We start from the raw sequence: 24,063 nt of genomic DNA, 5'->3' as shown, positions 1-24,063 counted from the left end.
TTTCCTGTGGTCTTCTCAGATTGGTCCTGGTTTGCGGACTATTTATATGCTGATTTAAAAGAAAAACATTTTTGAAAACACCGCCACTCCCACCCTGCTTCCATTTGGTCGATGGCAGACTTGAAGGAAAATGCAAACTCCTGGAAAGAAGTCGTGACTTCAGGGTGCAGGTCTTTCGCAGTTGATGCTTATGTTCCAGCCAGTGCTGACTTCCACACCAGCCATGCTGCGGCTTCTGGGAAGGGCTGGAGCTTGACTGGGGTCCCCTTTTCCCTTGGGCTATGAAATCCACTCTTGGGGACCTGGTAAGCTCCAGAAAGCACTCAGTCTGCCATGCACGTAGCCCCTGGCAGGACAAGCAGGAAGCAGCCGGGGTTGGGGGCAGTGTTAGAGCACTGTGATCAGTCTAAAACTTGGGGACCCGTTGCAGGCTCTACAGCAGACCCCCTCAACCCAGCCTTTCTGGGTTCTGCCTTCTAGCCCCACTCTGTGTCCAGCGGTGTCAGTCCTTGAGCAAGGCTCTTTTCCTCTCTGGCCTTCTGTTTCTTTATTTGCAAAAGAGCCTTAGACCAGATGTCTGTAGGTGGGTTCTGGGATTTTCTTGGGGAGCAGTGTCAGATCTGCCATGTAGGAATGAATAGACCTAGTGGAGGCCGTGGCACCCCGTGGGCTCAGCTGGGAGCAGAGCACCCTCTCCCAGGGGGCTGCTCCTGTCCCTCAGATATCATGCTGATGTCCCTTGAAGGAGAGGAGGCTCTGAGTGTGCTGGCCTGACTTTGGGAGTGTGGGTGACGTTGACCTCAGACCACAGCTTTTAGAGGCTCACTAATCAACAGCACTGGCAAGAGGCGATACCCACCTCTCCCGTCCCCTCCACCCCACAGTGTCCTACACCATCCACGCATCCATCCTTCCATCTTTCCAAGAGCCGGCCTGTCCTGAGTGGTGCATGTGCAAAGATGGTTCCTAGTGGTCCCTGCTCTTCAAGAGGGAGACTGAGACAGCAGAGAAGAGTCAGCTGGTGTCTGGCACCACAGAAGGGCCTCCTCCCCTTGGGGTCATTAACAGTAATGAAATGATCGTAATCGTAACACTGAGGATGGTGACCGTGCACCAAAGGTTTGCGAATATGCTGGGCACCCCTCTCAGCCCTTTACCAGCTCTTCCTCCTTTCGTCCTCACACTGTCCTGTGCATTGGCATTTCTCCCACTGTACAGATAAAGCATCCGAGACTCAGGACAGGTCATCCAGATAAATGGTGGAGCTAGGATCCAAACCCAGCCCATCCATGTGCACCCAGGACCTGCACTCTTAACCTCCGAGAGCTCCAAGCCTTTCCCCTGTGGCTAGCTGGGGTTCTCTGACACATAAACCACCAGCTGGGCCAGGGCCCTTGGAGCCCTTCATGACCCCTCACCTGTGTCCTGAGCCCCCTACATGCCATCTCCACCAGCACAGCTACCACTCAGGTCACAGCAGCCTGGCAATTCTGTCATCCTCCCAGCGGGTGGCAAAGCTGGGGAGATAGGCTTTTCTTTAGCTACCATCACAATCCCTGACAAAGAAATCCCACCATGGGAAGGCTATTATGTTTCTGTCCAAAAGTCTCTGAGGTGCCAGCTTGGCCCAAGTGGCCCCAGCAGCTCAGGCAGTAGCCGGGCTGTGGGAAAGGTGGCAGAGATGGTCCTCAGCCCCTCCACTTCCTCCAGGGCTCTGCCCATTCTGCTGACCAGGACGTCCCTGTCTCATAGCCCTCGCCTTTGGGACCTGCTCTACCAGTGAGGCTTGACGTCTACCAGCTATACCAGCTGCCATCTCATGGCTGCTGGGAACACGTGCTCTGAGGCAGGCTGTGGTGGGCCAGAGCACGGGCCTGAGCCGAACAGAGCTGCAGTTACTGGTGGCTTAACAGAATTCTCGTTCCTTAGTTTTTCAGTGTCTGCTCACGTATTCATTCCCCCCTGCTTATTGGCCACCTGCCTGGGGTCAGGCCTGGGGGTGCAGAGATGACTGGGGCTCACACAGTCCCTGCCTACTAGGCATTCACAGCAAAGCCTAGTTGGGGAACAGCTGGAAATAAGCCACCTTGATTAATGTCGTACCTGTCCTGTGATGGCACAGGACACTTGTGAAAGCACTCTGTGATCAGTAAAACCTACAGTCCGTTGATTGCCACCCTTTGCATGCTGACGATTACAGAGCCTGCTGGATCCGCGTGTCTGTCCTCCCAGGTTTATTTGAGGTTTTGGAGGAGCCGCCTGACAACACTGCCTTAAGCCACCCACCCCTACCCCCGCAATGGTGTAATGGTGGAGTTTCTGACCCACGAGTGGGACAGAGCGATCTTTAAGTGCACTACACTTCCTCCCCCATCCCTGGCCTTGTTGTGGCCCAGCAGCCTCTGCAAAATGCAGGCTGGCTCTGAGGTGGCGACGGCCGCTGGCTGCTCGGAGTAGCTGAGCACAGGTCCCTGGGGGGCAGGGAGGTGGCAGCAGCAGCCAGGCCCTGGTGTGGAAGGCACTAGGGATTTGTTTCCCTGCATCCTGCTGCCCAGCGTTTGATTTCCAAAACACTGTGATTGTGCCTGGGGAAAGGCAGACAGCAACGAGATAGACCAGCTGACTCCCAACCAGAGCTGAACCTCGTGAATTCTTAGCAGTGACTGCTCCTTAGGAAGGATGCTTTCTTTCATGGACATTATCTCCCTGTACCTGTACCCCTAAAGAGTCAAGCAGTGGCCTGTGACATGGTCTTGATCCCAGCAAAGGGTTGACTTTGCTTTGAGCAGAGTACCGTGGGGATGTCCAGAATCTCCCAAAAAGGGGGCTTTTGTTCTGCGGGCCCACCCTGCTGTTGGCCTCCCACGCCAGGGCCGCATCGTAGAACCCTGGGCATGGTAGCCTTCATAGGGCTCCTGCATGGCGCCTTGGTGTGTGGCAAGGTGTTTAGTCCTTGGGTGGCAGTTATCCTAACAAAGAAGCAGGATGAGGAAAATGCTAATTGCCCTTAAACCAGCCAAGTCCATTTTGTCTCATTGGAAATAACAGGTTTAATTTAGTCCCTATTTCCAATTTGGTGCATCACCAAGATCTTATTTGTACAACACACCTGATTATAATAATTATAAGCTTGGAATGCTGTCTTCATTTGTGTCTGAAAAAAGGGACTAGTAAGTTGCCTCCTCAGCCATCCCCTCTTCTCTCTGAAGGCCAGCCCCAGCCGGCTCCAGAAACGCCAGGGGCGGGAGAGGGGAAGCCTGTTTGTACGCCCTCTGCAGGAGTGGGGACAGGGCCTAGTGTTAAGGGCACAGATGGCACAGGTTTCAGGTCTCAGCTCTGCCATGCACTACCTATGCCAGGGTCTTAGGCAGGTCTTCTTGTCTAGAAACATGATCCACAATAGCACCAGCTCACAGAGGTGGGCAAGGAAGAAACAAGATCTTGCCTGCTAAGGGTGGAACCCAGCAACTGGCACGTAGTATTTGCTGGGTGGTGTTAGTGATTTTCAGTGCACCCCAGTGTCCCAGCACATCTGGGCAATCACTCTGTGTTTTTTTATTGATTTTGATATGCGGGTGGGGAGTGGCAGGTTATATGGTAATGAAATGTGTCAGTCATCGGAATCTCTGCCTCCTGCCAGGCTGAGGGCTGGGGACAGGAGCCACCGCGTGCCTCTGGGGAGCATTGCCTGTGGGGGCAATGTGGCTGGGCTCTTGGGGAATGGGGAACAGCAGGGCTTTGGGCAAATGGACTAGAGCTCCATCAGGAAGGGCCCAGGCTGACTAAGGTAGGGGAGGTCAAAGGGGGTTGGGGGCCACATCTGCAGAAATGTATCAACTGGCAGATCGGCCCGGCTGAACCAAGAGAAGGCTGGATCCAGCTGGTGATGAGAACAGTTAAATGTCAGCCTTGGGAGTCAAGCCTTCTGTCTTCGGAGAGGAGAGAAAGGACGCCAGGGCTCTAGTGCAGAAGAGCACACTGGAGGCCAGAGAAGGGAGGGGAGGAGCGGGAAGGGGAGCAAGGGAAGGCCTCTTGCCAGCACAGAGGGGCTTGGATGGCATGTCACTCCTGATGGCCAGACACGTCTGGGTCCCAGCCCACCTCTGGCCCACCTTCTAGAAGCAACTCTGGCTCCGAGCCATGGCTCAGACCCCAGCTTGAGCTCGTTCTGGTTGATCCCCTCATGTGAGTGGCCGCCAAGCTGCTCCTGCTCAGTGGGGCACTGGGGAGAAGCCTGCTTTTCGTTCCCATGCCAGGCCTGAGCTGGCAGCCCCTGGCGAGGCTATGATGTCTCCCTGAACAGCTCCAGCTTTAGGAATTAATTTCACTAAACAGATTGCTCAGAAGCTTCAAGGTCACCTGGAAATGTCAGTCAGTTCCTACATTAGGAATAAAAGTCCAGGTATACGGGCTAGAAATTTCCAAGCCCAGAAGAACCCTGGAGCACTAGAGAACTGGGAAGGCTCTTAGCTGCCTGACCCTGAAGGTGATGCATCAGGTTGGCGGCCTGCTTTCTGTAGGACTTTTGGGAGTGGGTAGCCCTGCCCGTGCCCTGTACCCTGGAGCCCACACAGTGGGCTGCACATAGATTCAGCAGCCTGCCACTTTGTAAACAGAACTCGCAGTAAGGGGTGGGTGGGCTCTGCGCCACTGCAGCAGCGTGGGGGCAGCTTGCTGCTGCTCAGAGTGGTGCCCTCCTGGTCTCGCTGAGCCAAGGCCCTGGTCTTCCTGGGTCTCCACGTCTCACTGGCCCACTTTCTGGCTAACAGGACACCCCAATCCTTGTCACCTGCAGCCATCCCAAGCCTCAAGATCCCAAGCAGCCTGTGGACCACCAAAGGGAGTCAAGGAGCCCTCCTGGTCCGTGAGTGAATAGACAGGATGTTCCCAAACAACAGGCCTTGGCCAGAGAAAAGCTGTGCCTTCGAGAGGAGCAATTTCCCAATCACAACATGGGAAGGAGCAATAGAGCCAGCAATTAGTGGTCGGAGAAATAAAAGGGAAGACACAGCACGGCAGCCGCTCGTCTGCTGTTGCTCATATGGAACTGGGTTGAGAGAACCCCACAGAGCTCTCCTCTGCGGCCTTGGCCTTGCCTCTTAAAGCGACAGAGGCAGCACGGACCTGGCGGGAGGAACGGGCAGCTTTTGCATCAGGCAGGCCTGGGCTGGCCTGCGACGTGAGGTTCACTGTGACCTTGGGCAAGAATGCGGCCTTTCTGAACGTTGTCTCCTTGTGTCTAAAGCAGTGGTAATAAGAGGTGAGCCGAGCAAAGTGGCTCCCAGAGTGCCTGGTGGGGGAGCGCTCCACTGGGGGGAAGGAAGCAGCGGGGAGCCCAGTGCAGCCTGAATTAGTTCTCCATCTGTAGCCAAGCAAGGCCACCTCTTTCTGTCTCACATGGTGGCTTGTCTGTCATCACTCATTTGCCAGAAGCATGCAGTGTGTGACTCCCTGCCGAGAGAGCCACCATTCAGTATGTCCATGCAGTGAGTCAGGGCTGAAAGGGCTGTGCCGGGCTCCTTGGTGGCCCTTTTCATGCTGCTGCCCGTGCCACTGCCTGGACCCCTCCCTATCCACATTTCTCTACTGGCTAGATTGGAATGTTCTAGAGTGAGCTCAGGCTGATAACCTCCCCTAGAAAAAAGGGGGCAGGAGCTCAATAGGCCTCTCATCCTGCTGAATGCACTCAGGAAAAGTGGCCTTCCCTTCAGGCTGCCTGACCTTCGAGGTTGGGGAAGTGAGGGTGTCAAGTTGGCAGATTTCCTCTCGAGGAGGTCCAGAGTGGGAAGAGCTCCATCCTGGGAGGTGGGTGGCATTATTTGTCACCCCCATCCTGGACCCACATCCAGGAGAACTTCAGGCAGGCTCAAGGATTTTGAGATGTGGGTTTACAGGGCTAGCTGTATGTCTGGGGCGAGAGGCTTGGCCTCTGTGAGCCATAGTTTACTTACCTGCAAAATGGGAGCAGGAGCACCCAGTGCGTAGGGGTATTTCTCCACCACATGCAAGGTGCTCCACAGATCAGGGCTCTTTCTTTGCAGCAATAAAAGCAAGCCTTACACCCAGGCACACATGTACTGGCTATGCCTGTGTGGAATTGCTTGGGGGGTTCCCATTGAAGTAAATTCATGATCATACGTAAGCACTTAGAACCATGCCCGGTGTAGTAGTATCAGTGTTCATCCAGAGGGCATCCCAGCCTCCATGCCAGGTGCTCGTAGCTGCAGGTGACTCTGGGAAGTCAGGCTGCTTTCTAGGCCTTTGGATGCTGGAAGAGGTCAGCCCAAGCAGCCTTCAGGGCCTGGACACTTCCCACTGAAGACACCCCCATCTTCCTCCCCAGAGTGGGCCCTTTCTGGTCCCCTGGCTGGCGCTCATGGTCCCACAGCCTGTGGCAGGCACATTTTTGCCACCACACTGGCTGGCTGTGCTCCCGAGAGCTCCCACGGACCCTTGCTGATCGGTGAGGTCCGGGCTGAGAACAGGCTGACATGCCTTATGATTGATATGCCTGCCGCCTAAAGGAAGGGCAAGGCTTTATTGGGAGATTCAGGATGGATCGAATGGCCAGCAGGCTGTGCGACATTCCTGGGTGGAAGACTAAACATTGTAAAGAGGTCAGGCTTCTCCACGCACTTAGAGATTTAATGCAAGTACAACTCCACTCCCAAAGAGAATGAACAAAATTATTTTAAAGTTCATCTGTTAGTACAGGGCAAGAGTGCCAGGAAATACACGAAAAGTAAAAAGCAGAGAGGAAAGGCTCTAAGCCTCCCTGTTAAACATGATTTGGAGTAACAACAACTAAGACGGTTGGTGCTGATACAGAAGTGAGGTGTGCGGCTCATTGGGAAGTAATGGGAGGCCCCTGATTAAAGTAACAACTCGCCGTATGCCAAAGTCCACACCTCACAAGGGGGAGGGAGAGAGCACTGGCCAGTTCGTATCTAGCACAGTAGAAGAAATCCACCTCTGTCCGCCAGAGTAAGGTAGTCAGCTACTCAAAACAGGGCATATCTCAATAAATAGAACTGAACCTGTGTCAGTTCTTTGAAAGGGTAACTTTCTAAGCTATGAAGTGACAGAAAAAAGTTCCACCGAAGATCAACAAATTTAAAATCCAGTTTTTAATTTAAAAAATTTGAAACTTCTGTTCAGAGAAAAAATATCTCAAAAGTCAAAGAACAGCCTAGAAAATTGTAATAGGTGAATATCAGTCTTCTGAAAGGCTCCTAAACAAAAGCATGGAAAATATTTAACTTCAGTTGTTAATAAAGAAATGTAGGTCTCAACAAAGAAGAACATTTTGCTCTTATGACATTAGCAAGAATTAAGAATAGTGATAGTTGGGGGCAAGGACCAACCACTGAAGCTCTGTTGATGGCTGAAAAAGTGATATAAACCTTTGGGGATAAAATTTGCAAAATGTGTGGAGAACTCTTAAAAGAGTCATATCCTCTTACCCAACATCAGCCACTTTGGGGAACCTAAAGGGAAAGTCTCCAAATGGTTGTCAGGCCAGTTCCACTGAGCTCCCCCAGGCCACTGTGAGGATCCCACAGGGGGACACTGGGCAGTCCTCCCCCACTGTCTACACCCAGAGTTTCTTTTTGTCTGTTTATATGTAGACTGTGGAAATTCCCAGCAAGATTTCATTTAACTAAAAGTTTGCAGGGCTCTAAAAAGGTTTGAAATCCACTGATCTGAAAGAACAAAGAGGTGCTTTCTGGAAAGATATTCATTGCAGTGTGACTTATAACAGCAAAGAGACCTAAATGTCTCTCCCCATGAGGAAGAGACTGAGTAAATGAGAACATGTGTGTTGGATGGAAGAGCACAAACACGTCACCTGTGGAGATGCACAACCTGGAGACGCGGTTGTAATAAAATATTTGGGGACCAGCACATATACCCTGACTAAAACTGTGTAAAATGACAGCTATGCACAGGCTGGGCCTGGCACGAGCTGCAGACAATGATATCAGCGGTTTGGTTAGGGTGGGGGGCTGTGAGCAATTTTTAAAAAATCTGTTGTGATCATTGTGATAGTAATATCACAAATGACATTTCTTTAGGTTAAAAAAGAAAGATGACAATACCCTTCCATGCAAGCAGGCCTCAGGACATGGCAGGATATCTGCCCTGGGTACAGACTGAGGCCTTCTGACTAGTTCATTCCTGGTCGTTGAGTTTTCAGATGAACCAAGTGAAATTGCCATATTCATAGTTCAAAAATTTCAGCAATTTAATATGGTTCAATGACTATTTTGACTGCTGCCCCCGAGTGCAGGAAGTACTTGAGAACTTCCTAGGTGCCCAGCGCAATGGAGGTACATTCCCACCTCCAGGGAGCTTACTAAAAACTCCAGGACAATAGAAGCCCAGAGCTCCTAGAATCTCTTTGACTGTCTGACAGTCTGTCTATCTATGTGTCTGTCTCTCTGATGCCTGCAGGCCCTGATCCTTCACCAGCTGGGCCGCTACAGTCTGGCAGAGAAGATCCTCCGGGATGCAGTGCAGGTGAACTCAACAGCCCACGAGGTCTGGAACGGGCTGGGTGAGGTCCTCCAAGCTCAGGGCAACGACACGGCGGCCACCGAGTGCTTCCTGACGGCCTTGGAGCTGGAGGCCAGCAGCCCCGCTGTGCCCTTCACCATCATCCCCCGCATTCTCTGAGCGGGCACCACCGGCCTCGCCTGCCACTCAGGCTCCAGAGGCCCATTGCCCGGAGGGACGCACCCACCTCACAGAGGCCATGGATGAACGTTCGATTGACCACAGTGAACTAACCAAACCAACCTGAATCATCGTCCTCTCCACACACGTTTCTCTGGTTGTTTTTGCCAGCCCAATGGTAGTTTCTGATCTACTGACCTTGTTCAAAATGGATTATGTGCCATATTTTGTTAGTTGTCATCTGAGTTTTAAGTAAAATGATTATGGAATTAATCAACAGATGTAGAGGAATATATTCGAAGTTAAAGTTCAGTGGCAGAACAGATTATTTTTATCAGAGCTGTAAAGAAAACTGCCCTCTCCTCCTACCATCACTCCTGCCCCACTTGGCCCAGAAACCAAATGTGAATGTTCTGTTTCCCACCTCAGTGCTAGTCCACGCCAGGACACCAGCTGATAACTCCCTGGTTTTATTGTCAATAATTGTACCATGTGATGAATTACTGTCCTCACTTAGAACAAAGCCTGAGTCCAAGAATATTTATATTTTACCAATATATGCCTGTTACAAGAGAAGGAAATATGAGTTATTTAAGTTTAACTTTTTTATGTGAATTCAGAGTTTATTTATCGATGGAAATATGTACAAAGAAGCTTCAAATGGAATATTTACCGACATTCCTTATACATGACAGACACTTGGCTAAATGGGAAGATGATGTTAATAATAAAATGATTTTTAAATGGACCCATGACCCATGTCATTCATAAAAGCCCACAGACCTGGGAGAGGTTATGGCTCAGTTCCTGGGGTGGGAATCTGTCTGTGCCTGGGGACAGGTCAGCCCTGGTGCTAGGAGGCCACTACATGGCAGGGGGATGATCTCCGTGAGAGCAGCTGCAGAGAGAAACCTTAGGCGAGGTCCTGGCCACATCGCTCCTTGCCTGAGCAAGGCTGCCCAAGCCTCTCCTCACTTGAAATTTGAGGACTTTTGTGGTAGATATATGTTTCCTGTGTCCTTGGCATCCAGGCCTCTTTTTTACAGCAACAGCCCTAATGTAGTTTGGGAACTCACCTTTTCCAGCTCTCGCCATGTTGTCTGGATGGGGCTGTGGGACTGGAGCATGTGACTCAGGACTGGCCAGTCAACATCCTGCATTCAGTGGCCACAGAGGTTCAGGAATGAGCATGTGACCTAAAGTGGTCCAGTCAGAGTGGGAGCAGCAAGGAAAGGCTCTCATGCTTTCCTGCTGGAACTTAACCCTGAGAGGCGAGGCTGGAGCTGCAGCCGTCCTTCTGCCACCCTGAGGGGAAGGCATCGGGAGTTGGGGCCAAGGACTGAGTTCAACAGAGTGGACAGCAAGACCAGGAATCAGAGAGAGACTGAGGAGCTTCTGCAATCCCCCAGAGCTGCTCAGTTGAGCAGCTATAGGGTGGCCCCACCTTGCCAGGACCCGAGGAAATGTGAAGGGCCTAAGCTCTGATCCTAGGTACCCAAAGACCTAGAGGACCCCATCCAAGCTGGACACAACCTCCTTGATTCACTGAGGCAGGCAGGCGAGGGGGTAGCTGAGGTCTGGGGAGAGACAACAGATAGGAGCCTGCTGTGGGTAGAGCAGGTAGGCACTCCAACCTCAGTACTGACCCTACCAGGCAGCATCTGGGGCTGTGGGTGTCATAAGTCATGGAATTTGCAATGTCAGACAGTGGCGGGAAAGGGCAGGTGCTTGGGAGGGTAGCAGCTGGCTCTGGCTGGAGGCTCAGGGCCCACCCCTGCCATCCTGTGCAGGAGTGTGGAGTGAGGCCCACCCAGATCAGGACGAGGAAGTCAGGAGGCTGGGGCTGCCCGAAGCTAATGGTCCAGGCACTATACCAGCCACTTTCTCCCACGCCTGGCTCTAGGCCAGGCCCTTACCTCAAGAAATCCCATGCCCATCAGCCCGTGCAGGGTGCTGGAGGTGCTCCTGCTGCCGGCCTGACATCCATGTCCTCCATCATTCCGTGGGGACAGCCACCCCTCCCTCAATCACTCTCCACCCTCAGGGCTGAAGGATGGACACATGGGCCCGGCTTGACAACCCGAGTCCCATAGCCCACTAATTTCAGGGTTCAGGCTTGGGTGTGTGACCCAAGCTTGGCCAATAAGAGGCCCCGTGGGACTTTTGTTATGGAAATATTAGGAAAAATCATCTTTCTGCTGGGTTTGATGTCCTAATAGGAATGTTGGCCGGGGGCTGCTGGTGGCCATTTGGCACTGTGTGGGGCCACCTACCTGAGGATGACGCCAGCTCAGGAAAATAGAATGAGGAGGTGGAGACAGGTCCCGGGGTCACCGCTGGAGCACTGAAGCCCCAGATTTCTCCATGACGTGAGCATTTATCACCTTCTAATATTTTTAGAGTTTACTTATATACTTATTACATTGTCTGTCTCCCCTTCCAGAACATAAGCACCAAGAGGAAAGTAATCTTTATTTTGCTCATATATCCCAAACTCTTAAAACAGTTCCTGGCATATAACATGGGCTCAACAAATATTTGTTGAATGAATGAAAGAATGTGGCTGGGGTGAAAAAAACAAGGGGGAAGACACAAAGATGAGATTGTTGAGGTAGGTGGGCCAGATAACAAAGAGCCTCTGAGGCTGTATGAAGGCTTTAGATTTTATTCTGAGTGAGATGTGAGGCCATCCGATGTTGCTGAGCACAGAGTACCAGGATCTGACAGATCGAAGGAAAAGAGCCAGTGGAAAAAGAGAAGTTGAACCTACCAAGGGATTGCTCCTTTAATGGAACAGTCTTAGAGGTAATTAGAGGGGTTGGGATCCACATGTCCAGGTGTTCTTGGTCAGAAGGCACAGGTATACAACAAGTAAAGATAATTGTACACATAAGCCACAAATCAGATTTCTGGTTAAGGTGTTTATTATCCGTCACCATTATATTCTTTGGGTAAGTTTTATTGTCCTGGCAGACACACCGTATTGCTTTGGAAAACCGGTGGTTACAAATATGGTGATCACACTTTCTAAATCAAAAATGAGGTGCATGGTTTAGAAAATATTTTTTCTAATCTATAAATTTACTTATGTGTAGAGTCTTATAAAGGTATCTGAATTAAGTCGCATTTAATGTTATAAATGTAACATAGCAAGAGAGTGTTTTTAGTGGGTATTCAAAGGTCTACCTTGGTTAGGTTGTGATTCTGCATGCAGAGGAGGTGGGTCAGACCATACCAACAAGGCCATGGGGATCAGGCCCAAGGGTATTAACATTACTCCAGGAATATTTTCTGAGTACACTGTAGTCTATCCAGAACTGTGCTTTAGGAAGCTTAGTATGAAAGCAAGTTGGAATGGAATAAAGTTGGAAATTGGAAATTCAAGGATTCTGAGTAAAATTTTGAAACAAAGAGATTTGCTCATTTCTACTACCAACTATCCTGCCAGATAAACTAGGTTCAAACTAGGTCCTACTATTTACTAGCTGTGTGGTCTTGGCTAAGTTATCTAATTGTTAGGCATATAGTATAATTTAGGGTTAAATGAGTCAATAAGGAAAGCACTTACAACAGGGCCTGGCACTTAGTATGTGCTATCTGAGTGTTCGCTATTATTCTTGCTATTATTTGCATCCTTGAGGGCAATATTAGACATAAATAGACTCATGCTACACTTCTGCTCCATTTCCATTCCTTTAAAAGTACAGCAAATTGATATAAAAGTAATTCACTTACTGCTGTCAACATTCAAGAAAACTATGTTATTTCAAAAAGCAACTCTGACAAATATTTGAGTGTAGAAAAATTTGGAGTCACAGTTTTTCCATATTATGAAAAATTGCTAATTTCCTAATACGGGAAGACCTTAAATTTTCATACATGTGATATGATTGTATCAATGTTTGGTCCTAGCTAAGATTTAGAAGGCAATTACAATTTGCCAGGCACTGTGCTATCTACTTTATATTTGCCGTATCTTCCTAATAACTCCATGAAAAGGCATTATTATTTTGCTGTTTTTCCAAAGAGGAAACAGGCTTAAAGCAGTTGGTAATTTCAGTAAGAATATACCATTAGTAAGTGTCTCAAACTGGATTTAGATCCAGGCAGTCTGACCCTGGTGGCTCACACTACTTCATTAGGTTATGGCAGGTGATTGAAATAATGTGTGGTGATTTATAAATTAAAATTTAAAACAAAATGACTAATTTCCAGAAATTGTAACCCAAAACTCAGTAACAAGGCAAAATATTCTTTATCAGATCATCAGTGATTTGATAATGTATGTTTCATTCAAGATCAAGGGACAAAATAAAATCATAGGCAAGAAAATGCTTTACAAAGTTCAAACCATAGAGAAATATTAGCATTTGTTAATATTCATATGGATTCTTGGGCTTGAGACTGCTCAGTGTCTCAGTACTAATCAGATATAGGCTATAACTAAATGTATTACATATATTTAAAACTTTTATGTATATTAAGATGTTTTGACATGTTAAAAAAAAAATCTTTGCTGGCTGGGGACAGACTGCTCCTCCCCCTTTGGTGGGAGCTAATTCTCAGAGTTAGCATGAAACTCAGCCAGGAGCATGCCTCTGATATGAAAACTAACTAATCCAGAGCCACAGCTCTTCTATCTGGCCCACATATGCCAAGAGGCAATATTCCTTTTCCTTAGTCATCTCAGGGACAGGTGGGTCCACCCTACAGTTTAGAACCCACAGGAATTATTCAAACTAGCCGATGCTAAACAGTTTACTCTGCCCTGCTCTGCCTTTCCTGAGGAAACCCCCATAAAGGCTCTAGCCTTGGCTTTTCCCTTGTTTCTGTCTTCTGCCACCTGACCAAAACCTGGCACTTCCCCCGTGACCCTGTGTAGCATGCGGTGACTTCTTCTCTAGGACCTGCGAGCATCATATACTTTGGTCTTTTGTGCCTCTCCTGCATCTCCTCTTGTGGTCTCCAGTGACTATCACACAAAAAACACAAAACACTGGCATTCTGCTAAGCCCAAAATTAAGTGCAGAAAATGGTCAAAAATTTCTTTACCTAAGACCTTCATGTCATAGAAACTGTCCCATATAAACTGTGATAAAGCTGTCAATGAAGCCTAGACCAAGATATTCATCTCTCAACACTATCTGTATAACCTTACTGATCGTCATTAAACTCATTGAGAAAATATTTTGTTGAGTAGTTTTGAGGTTCTAGGCAGCTGGGGATACTACAAAGACCGGGACAGACATGGTTCCTGTTGTTGGAGAGATTATGCCTTCAGCCGGCACCCCCAGGGAGCGGGTCTGACACACGCTGTCCACCGTCCTGCGTCACGCCTGGCTCCGCAGCCACCAGCTCCGCACTTACAGCGCGGCTGCTACCAGCGGGCAGGTGGCCCCGCCTGGCCAATGGCAGCTGAGCGCCGAGACACCGGCCCTGCTGGGCTCTTGGCAGCGCGAGCCCTGGGAGGGCGCTGCCTCGCATTGCTGCACTGGGCCCTTCTTGGCGGCCTGCGGACCCAGCCCTCTGTGCAATATCAAGGTGGGAGAGGACCTCCAAGCCCTCTGCCCACTTAACCCGAGGACCCGGGAGGTGACCGGAAGAGGGGGAGGCAGTGAGACCGTCCACTCCACCCCCACCCACATCGGAAATAAAGGGAAGAAAACTTCAAAATCCGCACAGAGCTGAGTGCCCCGGCGGGCAGGACTGGACTGTCCCCGGGGAGGAAAGAAGGTATTAGTGTGTCTAAGAAAGGAACGTGCAGCTGAAGGGGGTCCTAGTCAGCCGGGGAAGGAAGGACATGGGGAGTCCCCGGGGGTAATGTTGCTCTGTCCATCCAAGTCCAGGAGCAGAAGGGGCGCCTCTGTCGCATGTGGCTGCGCCAGGCTTTTCCCTGAGCCCCTCAAGTTGGAGTCTGGTCCTTCCTTCCAGTTCCTGGCCCACTGGGCACCCTTCTAAACAGGTGCCCACTGGGAGGAAAGTCCGGGGTCAGGAGTGCGAGTGCTTGGTGTCCTTGCTGTTAGACGGCTCATTGTCACTTCATAAATGGGTCGTTGTCACTTCATAAATGGGTCATTTGGTTTGGTTCATGTACATCCACCCTTCCTCCCCAGAGCAGTTTCCCAGATTTCTCTTGCAATGTAAGACTCTGGACTGAGGTGGATTCAGGAAGATGCCACCCAGCAAAGCTCAAGACGTGGAGAACAGCCTTCCCCGCCTGTCTTTGCTCTCGCTTCAGAAAGAAGGGGTCATGCAATTCAGAACAAACGAGCTCCCCTCCTCTAACACTTTTATTGTCTATAGAATCTCAGAGCTGGAGGAACCCCAAAGACGGTATAATCATTCTTAACTTTCTATTTTTAGCTCATGGACTGCCTCAAATGGCCTGTCCATGCCCAAGTCATGGAGCCCGTTGCTCGCACCGACCCTGCGGACAGGTCTTGGGCAACAGGCTGAGAGAAGCACTGCATTGAAGAGTTGCAAATCGACCCAGAGTCATCCTTTTATCAGAATATTCTTAGGGAAATTCACTCTGCCATACTTAGACTTTGAAAAAACCTCATGTTAAAAGAATTATCCTCTCGGTTGTGGGCAGAAGTCTGTGTACTGCTGTGCTGTGTCCTTGCATCAAGTCATTAATATGTAACCACCTCACTCTGCAGAGACAGCGTTTCTTTTTTCCTTTCAAGGATGAGGCATCTCCAAGAAAATTAATTCCTTCCTTGGGCAGGAAAATGCATTTCTTACTTAAAACAAATTGCTATTTATTTTATCCTAAATCAGGGCTGGCCAATTAGCTCAGTCATTTAGAATGTGGTACTGATAACACCAAGGTCCAGGGTTCAACCCCTGTACCGGCTGCTGCCAAAATACAAAACAAACAAAAAAAATATTAGTATTTAGAGGTTTCAAGGCCACATTCTTCATTCCTGTATGGAAATTTAGACATTTGGTTTTTATTTAAATATTGACACTTAAGAATTTTTTGGGGTGTGGGTAGCTGGAGAGAACATAAAATCTTACCCACAGAACTATAGTATAATTTTTAAAAATATGAATTCTGGTAGTAAATTTGGATTAAAAAAAATTATAGGATCTAAATGTCCTTTCCATTTCAAAGGTAACATTTTTGTTCCTAAGTCAATAATTATTTATTTCTCATCCAGAGGCATTTTTTAAAATGTCAGAATCACAGTGCACATGACATTTCATGGACTCTTTTTTTTTTTTTTTTTTTACCTTTTTTTAAAAAAAAGGTTTAAGATATTCTAGGGATTTTATTTCTTAATTTTAACTACCAAAGGCATATTTTCTTCCCTTGCCCACAAATTGCTTAGCCTTCTTCATGGGTACATTGATAAAACCTTTAAATTTGAGGAAGAAAAAAACTAATGGCTACTTTGAAGGGGCATGTTGCATGTAGTTTTTTGTTTTTTGGTGACAGGCTGGTACCTTTGACCCTGGTGTTAACAACAATGCACTCTAACCACCTGAGTTAATCCCCATTTTCTTTTCTTTCTTTTTTTTTTTTTTTTTTGGTGGATGGCTGGTTTGGGGATCCGAACCTATGACCTTGGTGTTAGGCTGTACTCTAACCAACTGAGCTAACCAGCCAGTCCCTAATCCCCACTTTCTGAACATCTAGCATGCTGTCACAGAGACAGAGAACACCACTTGAAGTCACAGACATACAGAGGGAAGACGGTCATGGGATGACAGGAGCGGAGACTGGAATTACACAGCTGCAGTCCAAGAACACCAAGGATTGCGGCAACTACCAGAAGCTGGGAGACTGAGCGTGGCCCTGCTGGTGCCTCAGTGTCAGACTTCCAGACTTCACAACTGTGAGAGGATAGATTTCTGTTGTTTTAACAACCCCCCCCCCCAAAAAATAAAATGCTGCCACAATTTTTCAAAACAGTGAGCATATAGATGATTATGACCAAATCTTTTCCTAAATGAAAATTTTCTATTAATTGATGCTGTCACCAAAAAACAGATGTTTGTATTTCAACTCTTCTCTACATGAAGAGGTTATTCATTAGGTAGAAAATTTCATTGAATTTTCTTTTTTTGGAATGCTGGCCGGCTTGAAGCCAGGACTTTGGTGTTATCAGCACCATGCTCAGTTGAGCTAACCGGCCAGCCTCCTGAATTGTTGTAATTTTCTTTAATTAGTCCCAAAACTTACCAAATAATTGGCATCCCACATCTCTAAACTGTCTATGTCCTCTGTCTGCTGAAATATATTGAAACTGCCTTTTATTTTACTTAGTCTTTGTAAATTTTAGATAACCCAAATCTGAGGCTGTGGGCCATGGAAGAAAAAGCCACAGAATGTAAATCAACTTACAGTTAGACTTAATTGAAAATAATAGGTGATATTTCAAATATGGGACACATTATTTGGAATTGGCTGAAAGGACTAAATTCTTCATCCCCAAATGTGTGACATGTTTGCAAAAAGACCAGCTTGGGAAGGTGGCTGTAAGTGGACAAACTCCAAAGCAATCCTATTTCAGTGCACATTAAAATCCTTAATTGTAAGGGGTAAAAATGGGAAGAAAAGGACTGGCCAGTTAGCTTGGTTGGTTAGAATGCAGCCTTACAACACCGAGGTTATGGGTTCTGATCCCCATACTGGCCAGCTGCCCCCTATCTCCCCAGCCAAAAAGAAAAGTCCAGAATCGTGAATTAAATACAGTAACTACAAATGGGAGACATCCTGGCTGTTTTGCTTTGATTCAGAACAGGTAGAAATTCATTTTTTAGAGGATGGATGCCAAATTCCAAACTCCAGTCCAAGCTGCACACTTACAATATGTGCATATTTCTGAATGTGTATCATAAATAAAACATTTTTTTCAAATCCCTCTCCTCATGGAGATTACAACCCCACTGAGTGGCTGTAAAAATTAATCATGTAAGACACCTGTGGGTGCTTGCCATCTAGTAAGCACTCAAAAAATAGTGGCTACTACTATTATTCCAGTGAAATAGAGTAAACTGGGCCATCAGGGACATTAAAGGAGAGTTTCTGCTGGCTCTGCCCCTTGGATTTGTACAGAGTCCTTCCATACATCAGTCAGGCATGGACCATGTATCTGTCATGAAAAATGGGCTTTCTTTTAAGATCAAAACAGAAGGGGAATTTTATTCGTGCTTGGGAACTACAGTGATGCAGGCTGCTGTGAACATTTGGACAGCATAAGTCTCCACACTTAAGAGGCTGCCATTCATATCACCAACTTCCTGTTCCTGGGTTTGTATATTTATTATAATTTTCTGGCAGGTATCCAGTTATCTTATGCTAACAAAACTTACATTAAAACAACTTTGTAATGGGCCACAATAATCAACCATATTGTATATCGACAAAATAAAATTAAGAGAAAAAAAAAAAGAAAAAAAATATGTCACATTGTTGGGAGTCATTAAAAACAAATAAATAAAACAACTTTCTGATAAATGGAAGTCAAAGGTGTGAAGAGTACCTTTTCCTAACTTACACAAAGATGTTGTACGGAAATACCACCTAGGGACTTGGAAATACGACAGGACTCCTGCCTTCTAGGAGCTACCCTTTAAAATGAACACAGAGGCCCTAATGTAGCCACCTCGGAGTCAACCCCTAAGATTTCAGTATCAGGGCCTGTGCTCCCTTTAATCACTGAACCTAGTAAGCTGGCCTTGTGGTCTGTCCGCCAGCCCTTACAGTTCTGCTTGATAGAAGTCTCCAGCAGAGAGATGGATCCACACCGGGGTCTGACAAGTCATGTTTCTGAAAGTTCTTTGGCTGTCTACGTTCTCTTCTTGGGTTTCCATTTCATGCTGTTATCTAGATTTGAATTTAATGCCAATCACACTGTCCCTCTTGAGAGCTAAAAAACCTCATATTTGGCTCAAAGCTGCTGCACCTTTCCAGAGGATTTATTGTGCACATCTTGACAAGACTGACCCAATGTGACTTCACTGAAGTCCTGTTCTCTCCTATGACAACACCCTAGTTTTCTCTTCGTGAAGTGGGTTCCAGTTCGCCTCATCTTAAGAACCATGAGGGATGTTTGCTAAGTATGCACACTCTTAGGTCCCACACCAGCAGGTCTGAGATTGGCCCAGACATCTGTATGTTTAACAAGCATTCCAGGTGACTCTCATGTCCAGGTGAGTTTAGGAAATTCTGTTCTAATAGGGTTTCATAGAAGGGGACTGAAATCGGGTTAACTTGAGCACAGGCAGTCCCTTAACTTTACAGATGGGAAAGGGTATGGGAAAGTGGAGGCAACCCTCAAGTTCAAAAAGGCTTGAAGGTCAAGGGTTCAGATCCCCACACTAGCCAGCCACCAAAAAACAAAACAAACAAAAAAACCCAAAAAGGCTTATATGCGTGGTGGGGAGATGAAAGGAAAAACCTAGGGAGCCGGATGCTGCCTTCTGCCTTTTCTGGACTGGGCCAGGAGAAACTGCCTCAGGGGTGAGCTGGGGGGAGAGCGAGAGAATGCGCAACAAGCCTGGCCTTTGGGGGGCAGGGAGGGGCTCATCATGCAGGGCCACAGGTCAAAGAGCAAAGCCGTCACAGTGCCGCCTGTCCTCGGGTCTGGGCCTTGGGTTACGTCACTGGGCCAACACCCCAGTAGGGTGACAGGTCTTTGCCTCATCCTACTTTAAAAATCAGTGAAGTTCTTGGGACAGAGGTAAGATGGGCACTGAAGTGCTCGGAGCTGGTGACAGAATGGGGCAACCAGAGACTGTCCACAAAATCCTAGATAGTCCAGGTGGCTGCGCATCCCCAGCCCTGAGTCCCAGTCCCCCACCCCATCCCCAGCCATCTCCTATGCTCAGAACAAAGCCCAGGAGAGGACCCAATTCTAGACTGGAATCTCACTACTGGCCCCTTCACAGGGGGACATTGGTCTTGGAGATGTGGAGGTGGGGACCAAGCCAAAAAGTATCCTCCCCCAATGACTCGTTTTAAGCCTCAGCAGCCAGAGGAGAAAAAGCGTCCACTGTGCTCCACTCTCTGGCCTGGGCTGCCCTAAACTGGGGAGGGGAAGACATGCTGAGCCGGGCTACGAGAAGGCTCCTGACCCACAGGAGTGTGGACCCCAGAGTCTCTGCCCTCGACCCAAGGAGCCTGCAGTGGTGTCTCCTCCTGCCCACTGGCCCTAGCCCAGAAAGCTGCGAGCTGGAGCCTCAGTGTGGCTCTCGCAGGGCACCTGGTGAGGCCACGGCTCTCACAGGATCCTCCACATTCTCTCCTTCCAAGAAGCAACAGCTGCTTCCTGTTCTTTTAAAAGAGTCTAGTGCTGGTGGTGGGTCAAGGCCAAAAAACCAAACCAGTTCAATATGAGTGACACTGTCAGTGCCAGGGGCTGGGGGAAAGGCCTGGCAGCGGTGAAGAAAGGAAATACGACCAACTTGGAATCTGAAAACCAGAGTGCCAGTCCCAGCTGCACCATCCTTAACTGTAGGACCCTGGGCACGCCACGTGGCCTGAGCCTAGCTTCTCTTCTGCAACATGGAGCTGACAGCACCCACCGCACAAGTGCCTCGGAAGGGTGAAAGTTACAGCACTGTACATACGTGTCATTGTCATCACTATTGCTACCAAGTGCCCTCAGGACAGACTGAGAGGTGCCTGAACCTCCCGCCCCTTCTCCCTAGAGGCCAGCCTTCCTGTTCCTCCCCTGGCCCCAGGGAACATGGTGTAATGTGGTGTTGAGGGTCTGGGGTGCCCTCCCTCTGGGATCCAGATACAACAGCCAGGAAGAGCCAAGTGACCTCAGGGAACAAGGTTCAAAACCAACAGGCAGCGCCAGATGGACGCGGGCAGGAGGGAGGGACAGGAGCTGGTGGGGTAACTGGTAAACACTTTACACAAGTGGGAAGGTCCTGGGGGACGAGAGGCAGGAGAGAGGGAGGGAACGAGGGCAGCCAGGTGCCCAGGGCACGAGTGAGCAGCTGGGCCTGGGAGCAGGGTGGGCAGCGCCTGGGAACTCACGGAGACCGAGGGCAGGTGAGAGATGGGGTCCGTGCACTGTGCTGGGCCTCACCCCGTGCCCACACCCACCCTCACCCTGAAACAACCCTGGGCCCTCCTTGCACGTGGTCTGCCCAAGAGTTGGCAGGTTCTGCCCCAGCGGTGGGAAGATGGGTGCAGCCTCCCCATCCTCAGTCCCCAAGGCCGGAAGGTAGGGGCAGGAGAGAGCAACAGGGGGCTCCAGGGCACCTCACCGAGGACTGAAGAGGACTCAGAAATCGGGACCCAAAGGGCAAAAGGCCTTTGCTCTGTGAGCGAGCGGAGTGCGAGGTGTGCCCAGGGGGGGTGGGCAGAGGGCAGCCGGGGGCAGGGCTGAGGGGAGGAGGGAAGCCCGGCACCCGCTGCTCACGGCCGGCAGGGCTCGTCCTGTGCCCGTTCTGACACCTGCCCCTCCTGAGTTCACGCTGGAGCCCTCGCAATCCTGAACGGGCATGGCCTGCCCGAAGCCTGTGGCGGGAGAGAAATGCTTGGCGGAGGGAAAGGGCTGGCGCGGGCTGCCCATGGCTGCCCTGAATTCTTCCTGGAGCTTGTGGCTTTCCTTGGTGGGAAGAGGGCACGGGCGAGGCAGGGAGGCCCCCAAGCTGGGACAGCCATCTGTGCCCGCCACAGCCATGCCCGAGACTCTTCAGCTTTGAGAGCAGGAGTTTCCGTACAGGGGACCCTGGGTCAGGCTCAGAGCTCATCGGGGGGCTGTGTGTAACGGGAGGCCTTCCCCATGCCCCGGCCTCCTCCTCCTCCTCGTCCCCCCCTCCCCCGCCCCTCCCCTCCCCCTCCCCCCTCCTCCTCCTAGTGAAGAGGAGGGGGGAATGGGGCAGGGGGAAGGGAAGGGGTGGGGGAAGGGAAGGGAGAAAGACCCCCTAGGGCCCCGCTGGCCCAGCTGCCTCTAGGGAGCCTGCGGCGCGGCCTGGCCCGGCCTTCTGCCAGGGCCCCCATGCCTGCCCTGGACTGGCCTGCTCCTAAGGACCCCTGGCCCAGCCTGGCAAAGGACCAACTGTACTGGTCTGTCACTATGGGCCCCTGAGCCTCAGTGTCCCTGTCTGAAAAGAAGGGTGGAGTGCCACTGTCAGCCACCCACAGTGGTCTTGAGCACTGGTAAGGGCACCTTGCTGCTTTCTTTTTTCTCTTTCTTTTTTCTCTTTCTCTTTTTTGGGTTTTCTTTTTTTTTTTTTTTTTTTTGGTTTTTGTTTGTTTTCTTCTTTTTGTTAGGGTTTTCTTATTTTTGTTACCGTTTTCTTTCTGGGGGGTTGTTGGGATTTTCTTGTTTTTGTGGGAGTTTTCTTCTTGGGGAATGTTTGGTTTTCTTTTTGTTGAGGTTTTCTTTTTTTTTTTGGTTTTCTTCTTTTTCAGTTTTCTTTTTCTTGGGGTTTTCTTTTTGGGGGGATTTTCTTCTTGTTGTCGGGTTTTCTTTTCTGGGAGGTTTTCTTCTTTTTGTTAGGGTTTTCTTTTTGTGGAGGTTTTCTTCTTCTGGGGCTTTTTTGGGGTTTTCTTGTTTTCATTGAGTTTTGTTTTTTTCATTGTTTTTTTTTTTTTCTTCTTCTTCTTTTTGTTAGTGTTTTCTTCATTCTGGGGGGGGTTCTTCTTTTTGTTAGGTTTCCTTCTTTGGGGGTTTCTTTCTTTTGGGGGGTGTTTTCTTCCTCTTGTGTGTTTTCTTTTGGTTGGGTTTTTTTTCCTTTTGGGGGTGTTTTCTTTGTCTTTTGGGTGTTTTCTTTTCTGGGTGTTTTCTTCTTTTGGGTGTTTCCTTCCTTTTAGGGTTTTTTTTCCTTTTTGGGGTGTTTTCTTCTTCTTTTGGATATTTTCTTCCTCTTTGGGGTGTTTTCTTCTTTTGGCTGTCTTTTTCTTATGTTGGGTGTTTTGTTCTTCTTTTGGGTGATTTTACCTTTTCAGTGTTTTCTCCTTCTTGGTGTTTTCCTCTTCTTTTTGTTTTATTTTTTCTTATTTTAGTTTTTTCTTTTTTTTTTTTTTGCTGTTTGTGTTTTTTTTAAATTATTTTTTGCCTTTTTTGGTTTTGGTTTTTTCCCTTTTCTTAAGGTTTTTCTCTTCTTTTGTTTTGTTTTGTTTTTTAAGAAGAGGGGTCTTATCATGGTAAAGAGGTGACTGGGAAGAAGCAGCTGGGACGGGGTGGCAGAGCCCGGGAGGAGGCAGAGCCCCGGGCCCCACATCTCAGATGTCCATGGTCTTACTATCACCATATTTCTTGGTCAATAAAACAATGGGAAGCAGGGGTTGTTGCTGAATCCTTGGTGATCCTGGCATTTCTGTCTGTCCTGCAGCAGCTGCGTGGTCAGAGGAAAGGGAGCAATAAATACAGGACTGCAGTGCACGACTCTGGGGTCACCTGTCCTCCAGGCCAGAGCTGCCTCTGTCCTGGCTCTGGCACCCCCCCCCCTTCCCAGAGGCTGGTGCCTGTCTCCTAGCCCTTCTCAGATGGGGCAGGGATTCCCATCTCCTTTAGGTCTCGCAGTTACTCCTGCAGCTGGCCCAACATCTTGGCCAGCTCCATCTTCACATGCTGTCCCAACTGCAATGCACTGGTGACCTCCATGTTCTAATTGCTCTGGATGGAGAAAAGCAATCAGCAGCCATCTGATGCAGCTGGAGACCCATGGCACAGGGAAGGGGCACAGGGTGCTGGCTCACAGCGTGCCTTCCCAGGTACCATTTCATGTGAGGTCTCCTGGACCACCCCATTTTACAGATGGGGAAACAAAGGCCCAGGGAGTGAGTATGGAGGGCAGCCCAGCAGGGCGGGTGGCGCTCCACCCTGATGAAGCCAGTCTACAGCTCAGCCAGCTGCTCCTGGAGCTCACGGGCCTGGGACAGCACGTAGCTGGTGGTGGCGTGGTGGTACTGCGTGCCCTCCAGCACCTGCCTGTGCTGCTTGCCCCAGAGCCCAGCAGCTGCCCCAGCTCCAGCAGCCGCTCCTCCTGCTCCCAGTTCAGGTGGCTCAGACCCTCGTTGTCCTTTATCTGAGCCATGAGCTGGCCTGCCAAGCTCTCCAGCTGCTTCTGCAGCTGCTCAGCCTCCACCTGCAGCCACCGCTCTTTCTCGCTGGGCCCTGCTGGAGGCTCTGGGGGTGGAGGCTGAACTGAGAAAGGAAGCAGACAATAAGGGTCTCTGGCCTCCTGATGTTCGCCAGATGTTCACACTCCCCTGGAATGACAGCAGCTCGCCAGATGTTCACACTCCCCTGGAATGACAGAGGTCGAGATGGAGCCCAAAGGACTCCCCTGAAGGCCTGCCAAGGCACCAGGTTGAGGGAGGAAGGGAGCCCAGATTCGCACCTGCTTTCTGCCAGACCGCATGGTGAGCGTTGGCCAGGGCTCTCTGGAACTGTGCCTTTTCAGACA

At 49.4% G+C, this 24,063-nt stretch overlaps 1 protein-coding gene across 6 annotated transcripts in view; it reads left to right on the top strand.

Annotated features, from left to right (window-relative positions):
* Positions 1-9,397, top strand: part of TTC7B (tetratricopeptide repeat domain 7B) — a 267,108-nt gene extending 257,711 nt beyond the window's left edge. For all 6 annotated transcript variants that reach the window (XM_063088953.1, XM_063088950.1, XM_063088949.1 and 3 more), the window contains one exon: positions 8,455-9,397. In XM_063088953.1, the coding sequence (XP_062945023.1) occupies positions 8,455-8,676 (222 nt within the window). In that variant the 3' untranslated portion in view covers positions 8,677-9,397. The remainder of the gene's footprint in view (positions 1-8,454) is intronic.
* Positions 9,398-24,063: the final 14,666 nt, after the last annotated feature.

This window comes from Cynocephalus volans, chromosome 3, assembly GCF_027409185.1.
Source record: "Cynocephalus volans isolate mCynVol1 chromosome 3, mCynVol1.pri, whole genome shotgun sequence".
Taxonomy (NCBI): Eukaryota; Metazoa; Chordata; class Mammalia; order Dermoptera; family Cynocephalidae; genus Cynocephalus; species Cynocephalus volans.
This window is presented reverse-complemented; position numbering and strand designations above follow the sequence as displayed.